This window comes from Amblyomma maculatum, chromosome 9 (genome assembly GCF_055883805.1).
Source record: "Amblyomma maculatum isolate TAMU_Amacu chromosome 9, ASM5588380v1, whole genome shotgun sequence".
Classification (NCBI taxonomy): Eukaryota; Metazoa; Arthropoda; class Arachnida; order Ixodida; family Ixodidae; genus Amblyomma; species Amblyomma maculatum.
The window spans coordinates 5121341-5136316 of record NC_139352.1 but is presented as its reverse complement, the minus strand read 5'-3'; the positions used below and the strand labels follow the sequence as shown (position 1 = coordinate 5136316).

General features: G+C 44.3%; 1 protein-coding gene across 1 annotated transcript in view; it reads right to left on the bottom strand.

Annotated features, from left to right (window-relative positions):
- Positions 1-6483: 6483 nt before the first annotated feature.
- Positions 6484-14976, bottom strand: part of LOC146178139 (uncharacterized) — a 106551-nt gene continuing 98058 nt past the window's right edge. Inside the window, exons 2-5 of the mRNA XM_084579708.1 lie at positions 14526-14763; positions 9703-9848; positions 8358-8493; positions 6484-8027 (exon numbers count right to left, since the gene is read on the bottom strand). Coding sequence (XP_084435834.1) covers positions 7787-8027; positions 8358-8493; positions 9703-9848; positions 14526-14763 — 761 coding nt within the window. The 3' untranslated portion in view covers positions 6484-7786. The remainder of the gene's footprint in view (positions 8028-8357; positions 8494-9702; positions 9849-14525; positions 14764-14976) is intronic.

Below are 14976 nucleotides of genomic sequence, written 5' to 3'. Positions count from 1 at the left end.
GAATTGAAGAAATCTTCCCGCTGAAGCGGTCCCTGGGCGCCACACCAAAAAAGCCACGTGGACGGCCGGCATCCACTTGGCGGCCAAATATAGACCGGCAGTCCTCAGTTTGCCTTTCCTGTGCCGCCCGAGTATTACTCACAGCACCGCACTAGAAAGCTTTACTTTTTTCTTTTTCACTATTATTTCCCCGTTTTGTTGTCGGAAAGCAGCATGGGCATCCGCCACTTTGAGACTGCATGAATCTCGTTGGTCAAGAACAAGATCCCTTTAGATTGGGAATACACTGGCCTGAGTGCAATGATGCATGAGCGCGCACGCAGGTGTAAGTGCTTTTTACCCACACTGCGAAAGTTGAGGGCGGGGAGCAAGTTCAAGGCACACATTCAGAATTCACCACGCACTTACGCTCTCAGTCAAGCGGAATATGATCTCATGCTCCACTTCGTAAATTCTTTGTGCGTTAATAAGCACAGCAACGGTCGTTAAAGACAGCACAACACTCACTCACTAGATGCAGCAATGAGCCTATATTCCCATTCTCAATGACACCCGCTTGACTGTTACTTCGACCAACATTCACAAAACACTACGCAACCATCTCTTCACGCTGCACAACATTGCCAACATAATGATAACATGACAAGAATTACTCAAAATAGGACCCTGTGCATTGAAAACGAGAACTAAACATTCCAACTCGTGCATGCAAAGCCGAATTCAAGCTTGTACTGTCGGACTCGCGCAAAACCAGAAGCTTATGAATGGTGACCAACGTCAAAGCTCAAGAAAAGTCCGTCGGGGTTACGATACATATCTCACGGAATCGTTCTCGGCCACGCAGTACAGCCGTTGCACCAACCTCGTCCAGAACGCAATACATACCCTGGAGCACGTGCGCAAACCTTGAGGAAAGTAGCACTGCGACCAGCGACAGCCATAGCAAACAGTATTCGAACAAGATTCTAAATATTGAAAATAGAAGTCAATTCACCGCCAACTGTGAACCCGCTGAACTGTGAGACTCCACTTTACAAAAAAGGACAAAGGTGAAACTACGAAAACACAAACCCTCATCCTACCAGGCTTACGCCCAAGAGTTAGGATCCGCGTGAAAACAAACTAGCACTTGCCAGCAAGCGTACATTCCGAAACGCTGCTCGCAGGTTTACGCCTCTTTTCTTTTTTTTTTCTTTTTTTTTTCTGTTCGACCCCTTTGTTGGATGCTTCTCGCGCTCAAGGCCGGAACATCTGCAGACCGACCCGGCAGGGATGAAGCGCTCGCAAACACAGAGAAAGGGAAGACGGCGCGGCGCGCTTGGAAGGCAAGACATTTCTACTCCGACCCCAGTAGCTTCCCCTACTTTTCCCGCAACCAAGGGGCCCGCGGACGACACTTGGCTATACAGTGCCAAAATTATTTCTAGATCTACGCAGCATTGCAGTTAACTTCAGAAAAAAACTTTATATTGTAATTTTAAGACTACACACCACTGGAGTTATGAAAAGTGCAGTTTATATTTTAAACACACGACATGTTTTGTTTCAGTGGAACGGAGTAATGACGTATTGTGTGTCGTATGGGAATACTGAATAAAGTTTACATGCTTATGTTGTCGTTGGAGCAGTTCAATTAAAACTGAACAATCGAACTCAAGCAATGGTACATGCATCTGTTTGACAACTATGTAAAATAACCAAGAAATAATCCTATTCGTGCTCTGTGCAGCTTTTTGCGAGAGTAGGGGTGGTGGTGTCTATGGGGGGATTATCCTTAATCTGGTCCCGCGACCTGAGTACTTAAACTTGAAGATCGTGTTTCTACCACAGTCCGCTAAAGCCTAAGTTCTCGAAAAACTTAGAGAGTGTTTTTTCTCACTGTTGGCAGCTCATTTCACGAACGCTCAGCGTGCATGAAGCGAGAGACGTCGTCTAACAAAACGTTGTTTCCTCAGCTTGTACCGCAGTGTCTCACTCCCGTCACAAAATTCGTGAAGACCGCAGCTATCCCTGATGGTTGGTTCATAACAGATAAGTTAAGTTCCGGACCCGAAACTCGTACTAGCATTACGCCGATAAAACAGCTGGTTCACTCAGCCGCAGCAAAGGCAGGCGAAAGCAATTATAAAATCTTAGCGGCAACCTGCAGCTCCCTTGAATGATTTTTGAGATTGGTCCGTTAGACGCCCTCATTGCTTTCACTCAAAGATGCGTCTCCAAACACCTGGTATCCTTGCTTTCAGCATCATTGACTGAGTAAATTTTTTTTTATAAACTTTAATTTGGCTTCTGATCACAGGTGTAAATCTGAGTTTACTAAGTTGGCGCTTTGGACTAGTTGGTACTACACAACGAAAATATACGGCTCAGCGTGGAGAGACACTGTGTGTCACTGCGCCCTTCTTTCCCAGGGTGCATCACTTCCCAACCTCCTGGAGACTCCTTTTGCAAATCTTACAATTACAGTTTAACCCTTTTATAAGGTACGTGCACTGGGGAGCAGTTTTTTTATCTCCAATATCAGAGGTCCCTTTTAAGCTGGGTATACAATCCCATTTTCTAACCAGACCTTATTTCGACCTAGGCATCCTACGGGTAAAATGGCAAAAAGGAAATATATATTTTTTAGCATAAGCGTTATTATCGCTTTCATTTACATACTGCATTTCCCTGATGGACCACCACACACTGAACACACTTCACAACTTTCTTATATTATTTGCGAACTGCGTTTGCAGCTATTGCAAAATGCCATTGGGATGTGACGTGGCACCGCAAACTCCCAACTCCGGAAAAATCTTTGTGTCTTTCAACACTACACCAACTCAAGTAAAAAAATAGCGCCACGATATCGTGAACGAAGCCAACTTATCACCAAGGTGCTAGAAGCAGACAGAACTATAAAACATCACCAGCAGAAATATCACTCGGAAAGTTTTGCATTGTCGAAGGGTAACATCGGCTGTGAGTAACAAACTTGTGAATGCCGCTACTTAGACGAAAAATAAATAAAATGCCAACAAGGCAACTATCTGTTTTTGAGTCTCTATTCCTATTCCCCACAACTACAGCTGAGGTCATAGCACTTTTTAGGAGCCTCAAGTGTAGTAATGCCAGAGGACAAAGATGGATTCAGCATAGAGCCTTTTAAGTGGATTATTGACTTACAAGCTGCACCGTTAATTCACATTTACAGTGCTGCTATCCCTACTAGTTTTTTTTTTTTTTCGAGAGAAATTCAAATGGCAGAAGTAATTTATGTTCATAAAGGAGGCGCCAAATCGGATTTATCAAATCGCCTACCTCGATTCTGCCTGTGCTATAGAAGGGTTTGTAGAAAATAATGTGTTTCAGGACAACCAAATGCTTAGTAACCATGCTGTCCTGTCGGATAAACAGTTTGGCTTTAGACTTAAAAATCACCGGAAAGAGCTTAGATTTTAAAAAGACAAGTAATAATTAAAGCCTTTCGGAAGAAATGCGTTGTCCTTGGCATTTATGTCAATTTTCCAAAGGCATTTGACTTGCTTAACTATAACTTGCTGCTACAAAATCTGAATCACTACCGAATCAGAGGAGCTACTTAGTCTATGCTAGAATCATACTCAGTCCACTACATCACAATAAGTCATCGAACGTAGAGCCGCTTCTCTCTGGCGTCCCTCAGACAATATAATGATGCCCGTGATGTCATTAAGGTGTACACATCAATGACATCATTTCTACTCCTGCTGTTGACATTGCGGACTTTGCCGACGATATTACAGCACCGTTATCGGGTAGCACAGAAGGCGAAATATTTCACAGGCCAATAAGTTCCTAGAATATTTTCACGAGCGGTCGAGCAATAACTATCTTACAGTGAATTCCGAAAAGACGAACATCGTTTTATTTCAAGCAAAAAAACAAAAGTAATAACGCAAACTTCCCCCCATCCAATTGCAATCGTGCAAGCACAAAGTGCTTACATGTAATCTTCTCAGAGTGTCTCGCTTGGGACGAGCACGTCAATCATGTTCGGAAACAAATAAATCGCATCAATGGCATTATTTGTCAACACAGGCGCAACCTTTCAACTCAAGTGAAGGTCTTCATTTATCAAGCATTCTTTCTCCTATTACTGACTTACTGTATCGCACTTTTGGGAATGACGACCCAACACAACATATCCAAACTACTAATAGCACCAAAGGGGGCAATTAGATTAATAAGAAATGTATCATAGAATACCAATATATATTAATACTTAATTAAATTTGGCCTTATAACGATCACTTCATTGTTTCCATTTAGAATACTATCAATGTACAAAACTGCGATTATTAACAACAACGAAACTACTCTCTCGTTTCTAAAATTATCTCGCTTTTCAGCCGTCTATTATACACGCTTCCATTTTCCTGGTCTTTACCCTTTGTCGCACCAAACGCGGTATGCAATCATTATCTTTTATTCTTCCAAAATACATGTACACAATTGAAAATAACGACATATCACTAAGTGAAGTGACAAGGAAGAGCCTGATAAACATGGTGTACATTTTTGAAGACATTCAGATAAAACTGGCTCTGAACAGTGACTAAAATATAACATGAGTAATTTCTGCTTACGTTGTATACTTGGATGATGTGATGTTATTGTTTTATTTACTTAAATCGCTACTTTTGCTGTGATCACTGAGCGTTGAAAAACTGCTGGAAAAATATCATTGACGTTGATACTTTTGTTTTTGCCCCTGTCTCACCAGTAGCTGTCTTGTGAACAGCTGAGGTAATATGCTGCCTCAGGTAATATGTTGCCTAAGCGGCATTTAAGCATCTTTTTCCCCTGCGTCCTCTTTTCCTCTTTGATGCCTTGTACAACTAAGAGAAAGAAATAAAATCTTCAAATTCAGTCGTAGCGAGGCGTCAATTGCACCAAGAAGGGCAGGGAAATAAAAGTCGGCACAACTGCGGAGAAACCTGTGCAATTATTCCGCTAGCGATAGTGTTCCTTTGAGCTTTGGCTCGACACCAATCCTACGCTCTAAACTACGCCAGCATGCCACGGGGCCCGCGTGGCAAAATGTTGCAAGCTCATAAGGCTTAACTGCACAAACCGTTCATCCATGACAAAAAAGCCCGCTACAACATTGTGGTGAATTCAACCTTCGAGCAATGTTTTCTCGGTGAGAAGATTGTCTTAGGGCATTTCGTCATTGGGAGGAGTAAACCTTTTTGCCTTTCTTAGTTTATACCGAGCACAAAACAAAATCTAAAGAAATTTCTTCTTCCCGCTCTCTTTGCTGACGCAAAACACAGCAGAGAGCGGAGCATCGTTCTTAATTTCCCAGTCTTAAGTGGAATTGTATTACAGTCATACCCTGTTGATTGTTAATGGCAGATGAGTGGAAGCATAATCCTCATGGTAATTTAGCCTGAGAATCCGTCATTTGCCCTCGTTCATTGTTACAACGATTGTACTGTCATCACCATCATCATCAGCCTGACTATACCCACTGCAGGGCGAAGACCTCTCCCATATTTCTCCAATTATCCCGGTTCTGTGCTAGCTGCATCCACTTGACCCTTGCGAACTTCTTAACCTTATCCGCCCACCTAATTTTCTGCCGCCCCCTGCTACGCTTTCCTTCCCTTGGAATCCAGTCTGTTATCCTAATCGACCATCGGTTAACCTCTCTGCACACTACATGTCCTGCCCATGCCCATTTCTTCTTGATTTCCAATAGAATGTCAGTAACTTGAGTTATTTCTCTGACCCACTCTGCACGCTTCATTCATATCTCTTAATGTTACCCCTACCATTTTTCGTTCCATAGCCCTCTGAGCAGAACCCTCTTGATTAGCCTCCACGTTTCAGCCCCATAGGTGAGTGAGTACAGGTAAGATGTAACTGTTGTATACTTTCCTCTTGAGCGATACCGGTAAGCTGCTAGCCATAATCTGCGAGTGCTTGCCGAATGCGCTTCATCCCAATCTTATTCTTCTTGTTATTTCCTTTTGATGGTCTGGATCTGCGGTTACTACCTGTCCTAAGTAGACATATTCGCCTACTACTTCCAGTGTGTATCAGCAGCGCAAACACAATCAGAGGAAAAGAAGACTAAGATAGGACAGAGCGCTGAACTTGCAACTTTATTAGAGGAAACTGAAACCCGCACTTATATGCACACCGAGAAAACACCCACCAGGGGGAATTATCACGGCGACGTGACCGTCAGGGCGCACGTCTTAGTCTTCTTAGTCTTAGCCTATCTTAGTCTTCTTTTCCTCTGATTGTGTTTGCGCTGCTGATACATATGGATCGTTACCAACTAGCCCGACAGATCGTGTACTTCCAGTGCTTCGCTACCTAACGTAAACTACTGTTTCTTCCCGAGGCTGTGGAACATTACCTTAGTCTTCTGCATATTGATTTTCAAGCCTACCTTTCTACTTTTCCTGTCTAGGTCACCAATCATTATTTGCAGTTCATCCCCCGAGTTGCTTAGCAAGGCAATGTCATCAGCAAATCGCAGATTACTGAGGTATTCTCCATCTACCCTTATCCCTAACTGCTCCCATTCTAAGTCTCTGAAGCCTCTAAACAAGCTGTGAATAGTACTGGGGAGATTGTGTCTCCTTGCCTAACACCTTTCTTTATGGGAATTTTGTTACTTTCTTTATGCAGGACTATGAGTGCTGTGCTGTGCTGAGATTTTACTGTACTTAGAAACGAATCACAGCGCTCTCATCCCATTCTATTGGTACGAAGGACGAGTTCTTCCATCATTTTGCACAAATGAAAAGATCGTTTTGAGGAGGTCTCATCAATGCAGTTCTTTAGAAAATAGCTTCTAAATATTTAAGATGTATGAACATGAACATTTCTACAAAACCTGGTAAGCGTCCGTTTGGCCACATGCGCTGTTTCATTGGTTTTTGTTACGAGTAGATTTCTTTGTTCGTATTTCTCAAGTAGTGCGATACAAGTAGTAGATTAAACACGAGTAGGCCAGTCGCCATGACTCCCTTGCTTAACTCTATATGAACAGTGCACATGTATCTGCATGCGCTATTACAACACACAAGATTATCCAGCACACATTAGTCAACGCGCAAAATTATCTGAGGACGCTAGCTAGGATATGCTAGCTGAAGTTATGTTTTCTGATATTCCACCGAAGTCACCGCCACCGTGGCCGAGAAATGAACATTACAGAGCGCATTTCACTGCCATTGTGCAAACTTGCCCTCTATGTACATTACTGAGGCTCATTATTCGGAGCTCTGTTGCAGTCTACGGCACCGGCGTTTGCGCGGACGCTCGCTGTCCAAGTTGGTAGATGCGTCGATTTCCTGTGGCCAGCACAAGCACCTAAATGCAGCGATAGCCCATACTTCAGCGCCAACAACAGCCGCTCAACACTCGAGTTTTTCGACACCTTGACGATTGCCATTTCTAATGAAGTGGCGACGTGCACAGAATGAAAATATCGCCGGCGTAGTACGTTTCTTGTGACAAAAAATAACCCTGCGTGTAGCCAGCGCTGAATTGTTCGACATCTAACGGACGATACAGCGGAAACAACAAGCCACACTGGCTTGTAGGGAGTGACTGGGCTTGGCACGATAGTCTTCGTTGCCACTGCTGCGCACGGGTGTTATTCGTTTGCTCCCGGTGCCCTTGTTCTCAAGCAGATACTTCAGTGACGACTCATCTCGCTTGTCTCCTGTGTCCTGCAGGTGCGGTCCAAATGCCGTGACAATCACTATACTGTGTTTTCCTTGATGGCATAAGGTCAGCACTACAGGCTTGTGGAAAAACGATGTACCCAAGCTGCCAGCGTGAGTACCATCGGTACTGCGAGGGTCTTTCCTGATGAGCAGCCACTGCAGGTTGGGTCGTTGACTCGGTAGCCTGCGCAGTGGGTAGATAGGAGGTAGCCGCCGGCCTTGACGATGATGTCCTCCGCCAGCTCAGCCGCCTCCACGCTGCAGTGACGGAGCACAGCACCCTTGGCACAGTGCTTGTATCCGTCCATATGACTGTGCGAGAAAGAAGTATATCAACATCGTGACGGTTACAAACCTCATAATAAGCTCTGAGACTGATACTTCAGCTATCTAATGGCACAGACGCTTGTATTGCGATAATGCAAATAACTGATAGTGGTATCAAAAGACAAGCTCAGAATTCATTATATGAATTATCGAGCAAATATATATTCAATTCTTTCTTGACTTTCTTGGCAACTTGCCTAACTTGATTTTTTTTTCGACCTTCCAGGCAACTTCGCCACAAAAGGTTGAGCACTTGAAAAGTTGCCTGAGACTGGAAAATAATCTACGAAGGGGATAAGGCTAATCTGGACATACCAGCAAGACAGCCGTATCTTCTCCTGCGTGCTCAGCACTTGCCCCTGGAGTTCGGCCCTCTGAGCCATGTAGACCGCGGCACAGTGGTTGTAGTCATCCTGCAGCTCTTTGTAGCACTTGGAGTGCTTCAGGTATGCTGCGCAAACCAAGGGGGAGAAAATAGCGCTCTGTCGATTGCGCGAAATCTGGCCCTTACATTTTTGTTCAGATTGAAAAAAAAAAAAAAAAAATCTTTATTTTTTATACACATATATCTCACAAAACTCCGCAAGAACAGAGTTTTCTTTCTTTCTTTTAATCTTCCTTTCTTATTTATTTATTTATTTATTTATTTATTTATTTATTTATTTATTTATTTATTTATTTATTTATTTATTTATTTATTTATTTATTTATTTATTTATTTATTTATTTATTTATTTATTTATATTGCAATCTCATGCGGGATTTTAGCAGGGTGGGATACAGTATAATATGTACTATTGACATGCAACAAGAAGACGATATACCAAACATACAAAGCTCAGTACAAGGCAACAACTAAAACAAAATAAATCATGGCAAGCAGAAACATTGGGATTGTTGTGATAAGGGTCACAAGTAGAGGTGCGAGCAAAACAGGTTTAGATAAAGCAGCAAAACAGTGACATTGTCAAGTTTATTTTATTCAGTAATAGTACTAGGGAAGAAAGATTATTTGAAGCAGTTATTGCGAGAGAAATAAGGAGCTATCGTTAGGACGTGTCTTGTGGCGTATCCTTGGCATTTCCGAGAAAACTTGGTATTCTTAAGCAAGTGTAGTCAACAGTCTCTAGTACTTAGCGCCGGGAGCCAAGTTGTTGCTCCTGATATGGATTTCGCGAGCAACATCAGGGCACAAGTCGCCATGGATTATACTCATCTACCCTAAATCATCTCCGTTGCCCGAAAGAAACACCGTCCATTGTTGGGGTGAATATATTTTTGCTACTATTGTTTCGGTTGCTTTCAGTACGGCTAATCCAGTTCACTATGATGCTCGCATCGTGTTCGCCAAAAACGTGGACCGGCATCTGCCGTGACTATATCCACACTTGCGGCAATACTGATTTAAAACGAAAATTTTATCGATGTTTCAAGACCTTCGCAGTTTGGTGGTACAAAGAGATAACGATGGCTAGTCAGGTATCTTTGCACGCGACAAGGGTTTGTCAATATTGTGTCAGTCGCCACACTACGTGTTTCTCAGCATTTCACCAGACTATCTCTCTTTTGTTTCCACGCTTGCTGGCGCATGGAATGTTTAGCTCTGTACCAAGAGGAGCATCATTTCGTGGCGCTGCACAGAATTGCTTCAAGCACTCACTGAGCCTGAATCGGGATCCCTCCTGACAGAAGTCTTCGATGAGCTGCGCAGCGCCGCTCGTGAGTCGCCTGTAGATCGCCCGCTGTCTCTCGTTGAAGCAGCGCCTGGTGAAGCCATTCACGCACTCCATGGCATCGGTGAGGTGGCTACGTGCAGAACATAGCGACGCCGCTATTCGCCGGTCCTTTGTATTCTAGCAAGCACGTGTGAAACGTGGGAAGCTACAGTTCTGCCACTGGGAGCTTCGGCACTTCTCATCGAACTTCCGCCTTTGAAAATAGCTCTACGACTGTGTTCAGCATATGCATGGTTTGCACGGAAACTTAAGCATCTCTCAGAATGCTCACTACTGCACCTATTCCTTAGGCCCTGAAGCTCTGTATCACTTTACCCCGCGCCAAAGGACACTCAGCCATCATCGCCATCTTTCGGGCAGGTTTCCTCACTACAGATTAAAGGCAGTAACATTATAATGGTGACGGTGTTTAGACGCAAAATACGCTCAAGTGAGACCCAACATCTATAGGGCTGCCGTGGATGCCTATAAAGCAGATATTTACGTCCCCGCCATCAACAGCATATTGCTTCCCCGCACGATAAGAGCCTCGCACCCAGAAACCTTATTTAAACCATAAGAATAGAGATATGGCTGCACTTGACAGCGCACAGTCGATTTTAATGAAGAATTTTCAGTTTTGCATAGCACGTATTAACCTTTTGACTGTGCTGAGCCAAATTTCGGCTCATGCGTTCAGCAGTTCTAATCACGGCAAAATTTCAACATGCCTAAACTCGTTTCTAGAAACCTCCATACAGTAAAAACACTTATCAATAATCAATACTGATTCAAATAGATCGCAAAAAAATGCAGTCTTTAATGAACGGCTAAAGTCCAAAGCAACGCATTTATTAAAGCCCTATGTCGCTTTAAGCAAAACAGTGATTACTCATTAACAACCCACCTGAGCTTGACCGAGAATAGACCACAGCTTTCTTAGAGGTTCAGCGCTTGAAGAATTCTTCAAAAAAAAAAAAAAAAATGCCTACCTGACCTTGGCAGCCAATCAGCCCTATCTGTAGTCTTATGGTGTCGCTTTGATGGATGCTAATGGGCAATTACGCTCCCTAACCGTATAGAAACATTTTCCCACTTCTGATTATCGTTCAATTCGCTTCCGCCCTGCTGTCTGATCTGCTGACCATCCTGGTCAGCTCAGTTGCATGGTAGAACGATTTCCCCGGAAGGCGGTGATGTCTGGTTCGAAATCCTGCCCAGGACAATTTTTCTTTTAACTATAAACTTTCTGTGAAAGCTGTGCAGCTTTAATTTGTAGCAGTATGGCTGCACTTGGGCGGATTACAACATTGGACTACTGAAATCATCTAGACGGCTTGCCGAATTGATCGGCAACCATGACATTCGACTCTGTTCACTAAAGTATTATTGTTTTGTTTTTGCGTTTAACGTTCTAAAGCAGCAACGGCTGTGAGGAACGCCATAGTGGAGAGCTCCAGAAATTCAGACCATCTTGGATTCCTTTTTAAGGGCAAACAGCGCAAAATACAAAGAGGGGAGCAGAAGAACCAAAGTACGAGCGCTGAATCACAACTGAAAGCTCTTTTGATGAAAGCAACACAATGTATGAAAAAAGTGATCAGCCTGTCAACAATGAACAAACCAAAAGTACGTGTTGCTACGTGGAATCAAGACATGCAACCTCGCTATCATGTAGTAAAATGGATGACTTGCTAACACGCAACCTTATTTTTTTCATCATGGGGTAGGCCTCCATAATTTCATATTTTGAACTAGTCAAGTGCATGTACATACATAATATCACAATGGTGCTAGGATATCACAATAGTGCAATTTTGTCTTTTGTTGGTCGTGGCATTCAGGACAACATATGTCGGGATGGCGTCACGCATTTTACGTTATGTCGATGACTTCTTATTTTTTTTCTGGCAAATCTAACTTATCTAGATGCGTGATTGATGTATACTAATGTATTTTTTTTTAAATATGGCCGATATGAATAGTTAATCAAATACGAAGTAGGTGCGTAGCACCGCTTATCCCCGTTATACCTTTCCTGCATTACCACACACATCTGCGATTTACACTCTCTCCAATATCTTCCTTCAGCTCACTCAAGAGGTGACCAGCAGTCACAAAGACAAACAGCGCAGACGGTTGAGCTTCCAAAACACACAACACACAAACCTATGGCCCAAACATTCCGATCGCATGCCCTTGGTCGGTTGCGCGCGGGCGGTGGTTTCAAAGGGACGTATGTCCAGGCGTCCTCCCGAGATGGATGGATGGATGGAATGGATGGAATATAGGAGCGTCCCCTTTGAAACGGGGTGGTAGCAGTAGCTATCATGCTCATTTTTCTCCCTATATCTTAATTATTGATTTAGAATAGTTAACTAAACCATCATTCTATTTATTAAATTTTTGTTCATACAATACTAACATTATGCCACTTCTCTGCTTTTAAGCCACCAATCTTCCAGTCGTTTTTTGCTAGTTTCCACCGAGAAGACACCGACAGCAGCTCCCTCTGCCGCGCATTCTCCCCAGCCCGTGTTAGCCACGATTTATGGCATCTGCGCCCTTTCCCCTCAAACCGAGAGACAGAGCAGTTAGCGCCGAACCCACAACCACTGCGCTTACGCTGTGTTTTTAACTGCTCTGGTCTGCCTCCTTCGCGGCACGGTCGAAGCGCGACTTTTTCGAGAATCAGAACGGACCAAACCAACGGCGTCGCCCGTTTTCATGTGTTCTTATACCACTTCTGAAGTGCGGCCGCCTGCGCGACCGTCATAAACTCGCGTCAAGCTGCCACTTGACATTGGCCACCCCTTCGGAATCTTCCCCGCGACAGTGGACCCGCGGTGAACACTTTCCGGGAGAAGCCCGCAAACTGAACTCCCCCTTGGAATGGGAATTATTCGGAGTCGACGAAGGTGGTCAGTGTTCGCTGTCAGCTCGCTGCCAGCCTTGCGTGAACTTGAGCGTCCAAACGGCCGCGTCTCCGCCGACTGTCGATTTATGGGCCTCCGGCTTTCCGGTTCTGCCTTCGTAACCGTTGTACTTCAGCACGTCGAGCCTGCGCCGCAGTACCATATGGCCCGGCTTCATCTATTGCGACGCGACGGAAACGCACACACGCTTGCGCAACGCTGTCCAGCGACGGCCGCCACGTCCGCAACTGACACGCCACTCTCTCACAGTCTTACTCTCTAACTGGGTGCATCATGCGGTCGCTCCGCCCCCTGAGTGTTAAGTCGCGTGATGCGGGCGTCGCCACTTTCCCTTCCTCCTCTTCAAGTTCATGGAGAGATGGATGGACAGAGAGAGAGCGGCTTCTACTACAGCTCTGCGGCCGCTCCAAATCCTCAGTTCTGGGCTGCGAGACGCGCGCGTAGCCACCTTCTATTTCTCCACTTCAAGTTCACGAAGAGAGAGAGAGAGAGAGAGTGAGCGGCTTCGGACCGACATCGGCGAAATCCTTGATTGCGGCTAGTAGCGCTACTCACTAAAAAATGCTCTGCGTCTACAGTTCACCACTAAGGTCACGGTTGAAAGCAAACTACAGTTTTTAGATCTGTATTTGCAAGTTGAGATGCGGAATATCTGTTGGGAATACCTGCCCTGTTAACAAATCGCATCTTTTGAAAACAGCAACAGGAATTGTGGTCTCATCTCTGGTGCCTGTGTTATCAAAATTTTGCAACCATGTGGTAATCAGCAGATTCAATGAACAATTTGAAACACTCATGGAATCCGGATGTCCGCATGATGGTATGTTATTGGGCTGTAACAAGACAGCAAAGAAAGCTTAAGACAACTTTGGTGCCTAGGCCAGAAAAAAGAAAGTAAAAAGTTTACCGCTCTCCCGTCTGTACACTGCCTGTCATTCAATCTTAAAAATGTGGCAGGAGGTTATCGCATAGGGGTTGTTCTTTTGCCACCCAAGAAAGTTAAAAGGGTCTGTGCTATTTAAAAAAAAAAAAAAAAAGAAAGGCTCGAGAACTAAAACAATCGGGAATACACTATGAGGTTATATGCAAAACGAAGTATGTGCCATATGCGCTGAGGAGATAGTGTATAAAATCCCAATGTCATGCGGAGGAATGTATATCGGGGAGAAGGGGCGATGCATTAATACACGTTTGAAAGAGCATGCAAATAAACTGGACGTTAACAAATCTCGTCGACCTTGTCCGTGGCTGTAAATCTTGTTTTCCTTCCTTGCACTATTGTGATATCCTGTGCAAGCACTCGACCTTCTAACACAAGCCTAACACATCGATAAAAAAATCAAGGTTTATTTATTTATTTTAAATTGTTCGTTAACAAGTCATATATTTTACCACATGATAGTGAGCTTGCATACCTTAATTCCACGTAGCTACACGTGTTTTTGTTTGTTCACGTGTCGATAGGCTGGCCACTTTTTCCATAAATTGTGTCGCTTTTATCGAATAAACTTTCAGCTTTGAGTCAATGCTCGTCCTGTGGTTATTTTGCTCCTCTCTTTATCTCTTGTGCTGTTTTCTCTTCAGTATGTTTCCCCATATCGGCCGTTTGTGTTGAATTCTTTGACACAACATCGCACAGTACAGGCGGCGTGATGAGTCCGCCAATAATGAAAACACGGCCGTCGCGGAAGAAATCAAACCTGCTTCCTCGAGACCACCAGACGAGCGCCCTAAATATTGAGCCATTGCGGTGGGACCCCTTACTGAAAATTACTTGCTACATTAACGTAAGCACTGCATTCATGTCAGGAGAGATGGCGTGCTGTACTCACTTGCAGATCCTACTCAGCTCGGCTTCAGTGGTGGCGAACGCAAGGCTCTTATTTCTTGACAGCAGGTCAAGCCGGCTCACACACTCCGACACCTCCTCGTTGTGGCACGATACGCTGACGTCATCGCCACTGAAGTCGCTAGTACTGTTGCTTGTGTCACTTCCCTGCGCTGCTCGAGCTGTAGAAGCGGCCCAGCAGGCGCTCCGGTCCCACCGACAGCACCACCGCAGTGCGACGCCTGCAATAACATTGCAGACGAGGTCAAGAGGTAAACAAGCTATTTCTTTCTTCCTTGCTACAACGCACAAACTACGCTAAAACAAAGTTTATTGTATTGCCAATGCAACGGAAGTAGAACAGAAGCTGGCGACAATTGACAACTGCTGTTTTGAAGGAGTCTTTCCGCCCAAAAGAGATGAAATATTTAATGACCAGGTGGGTAGACTCCGTT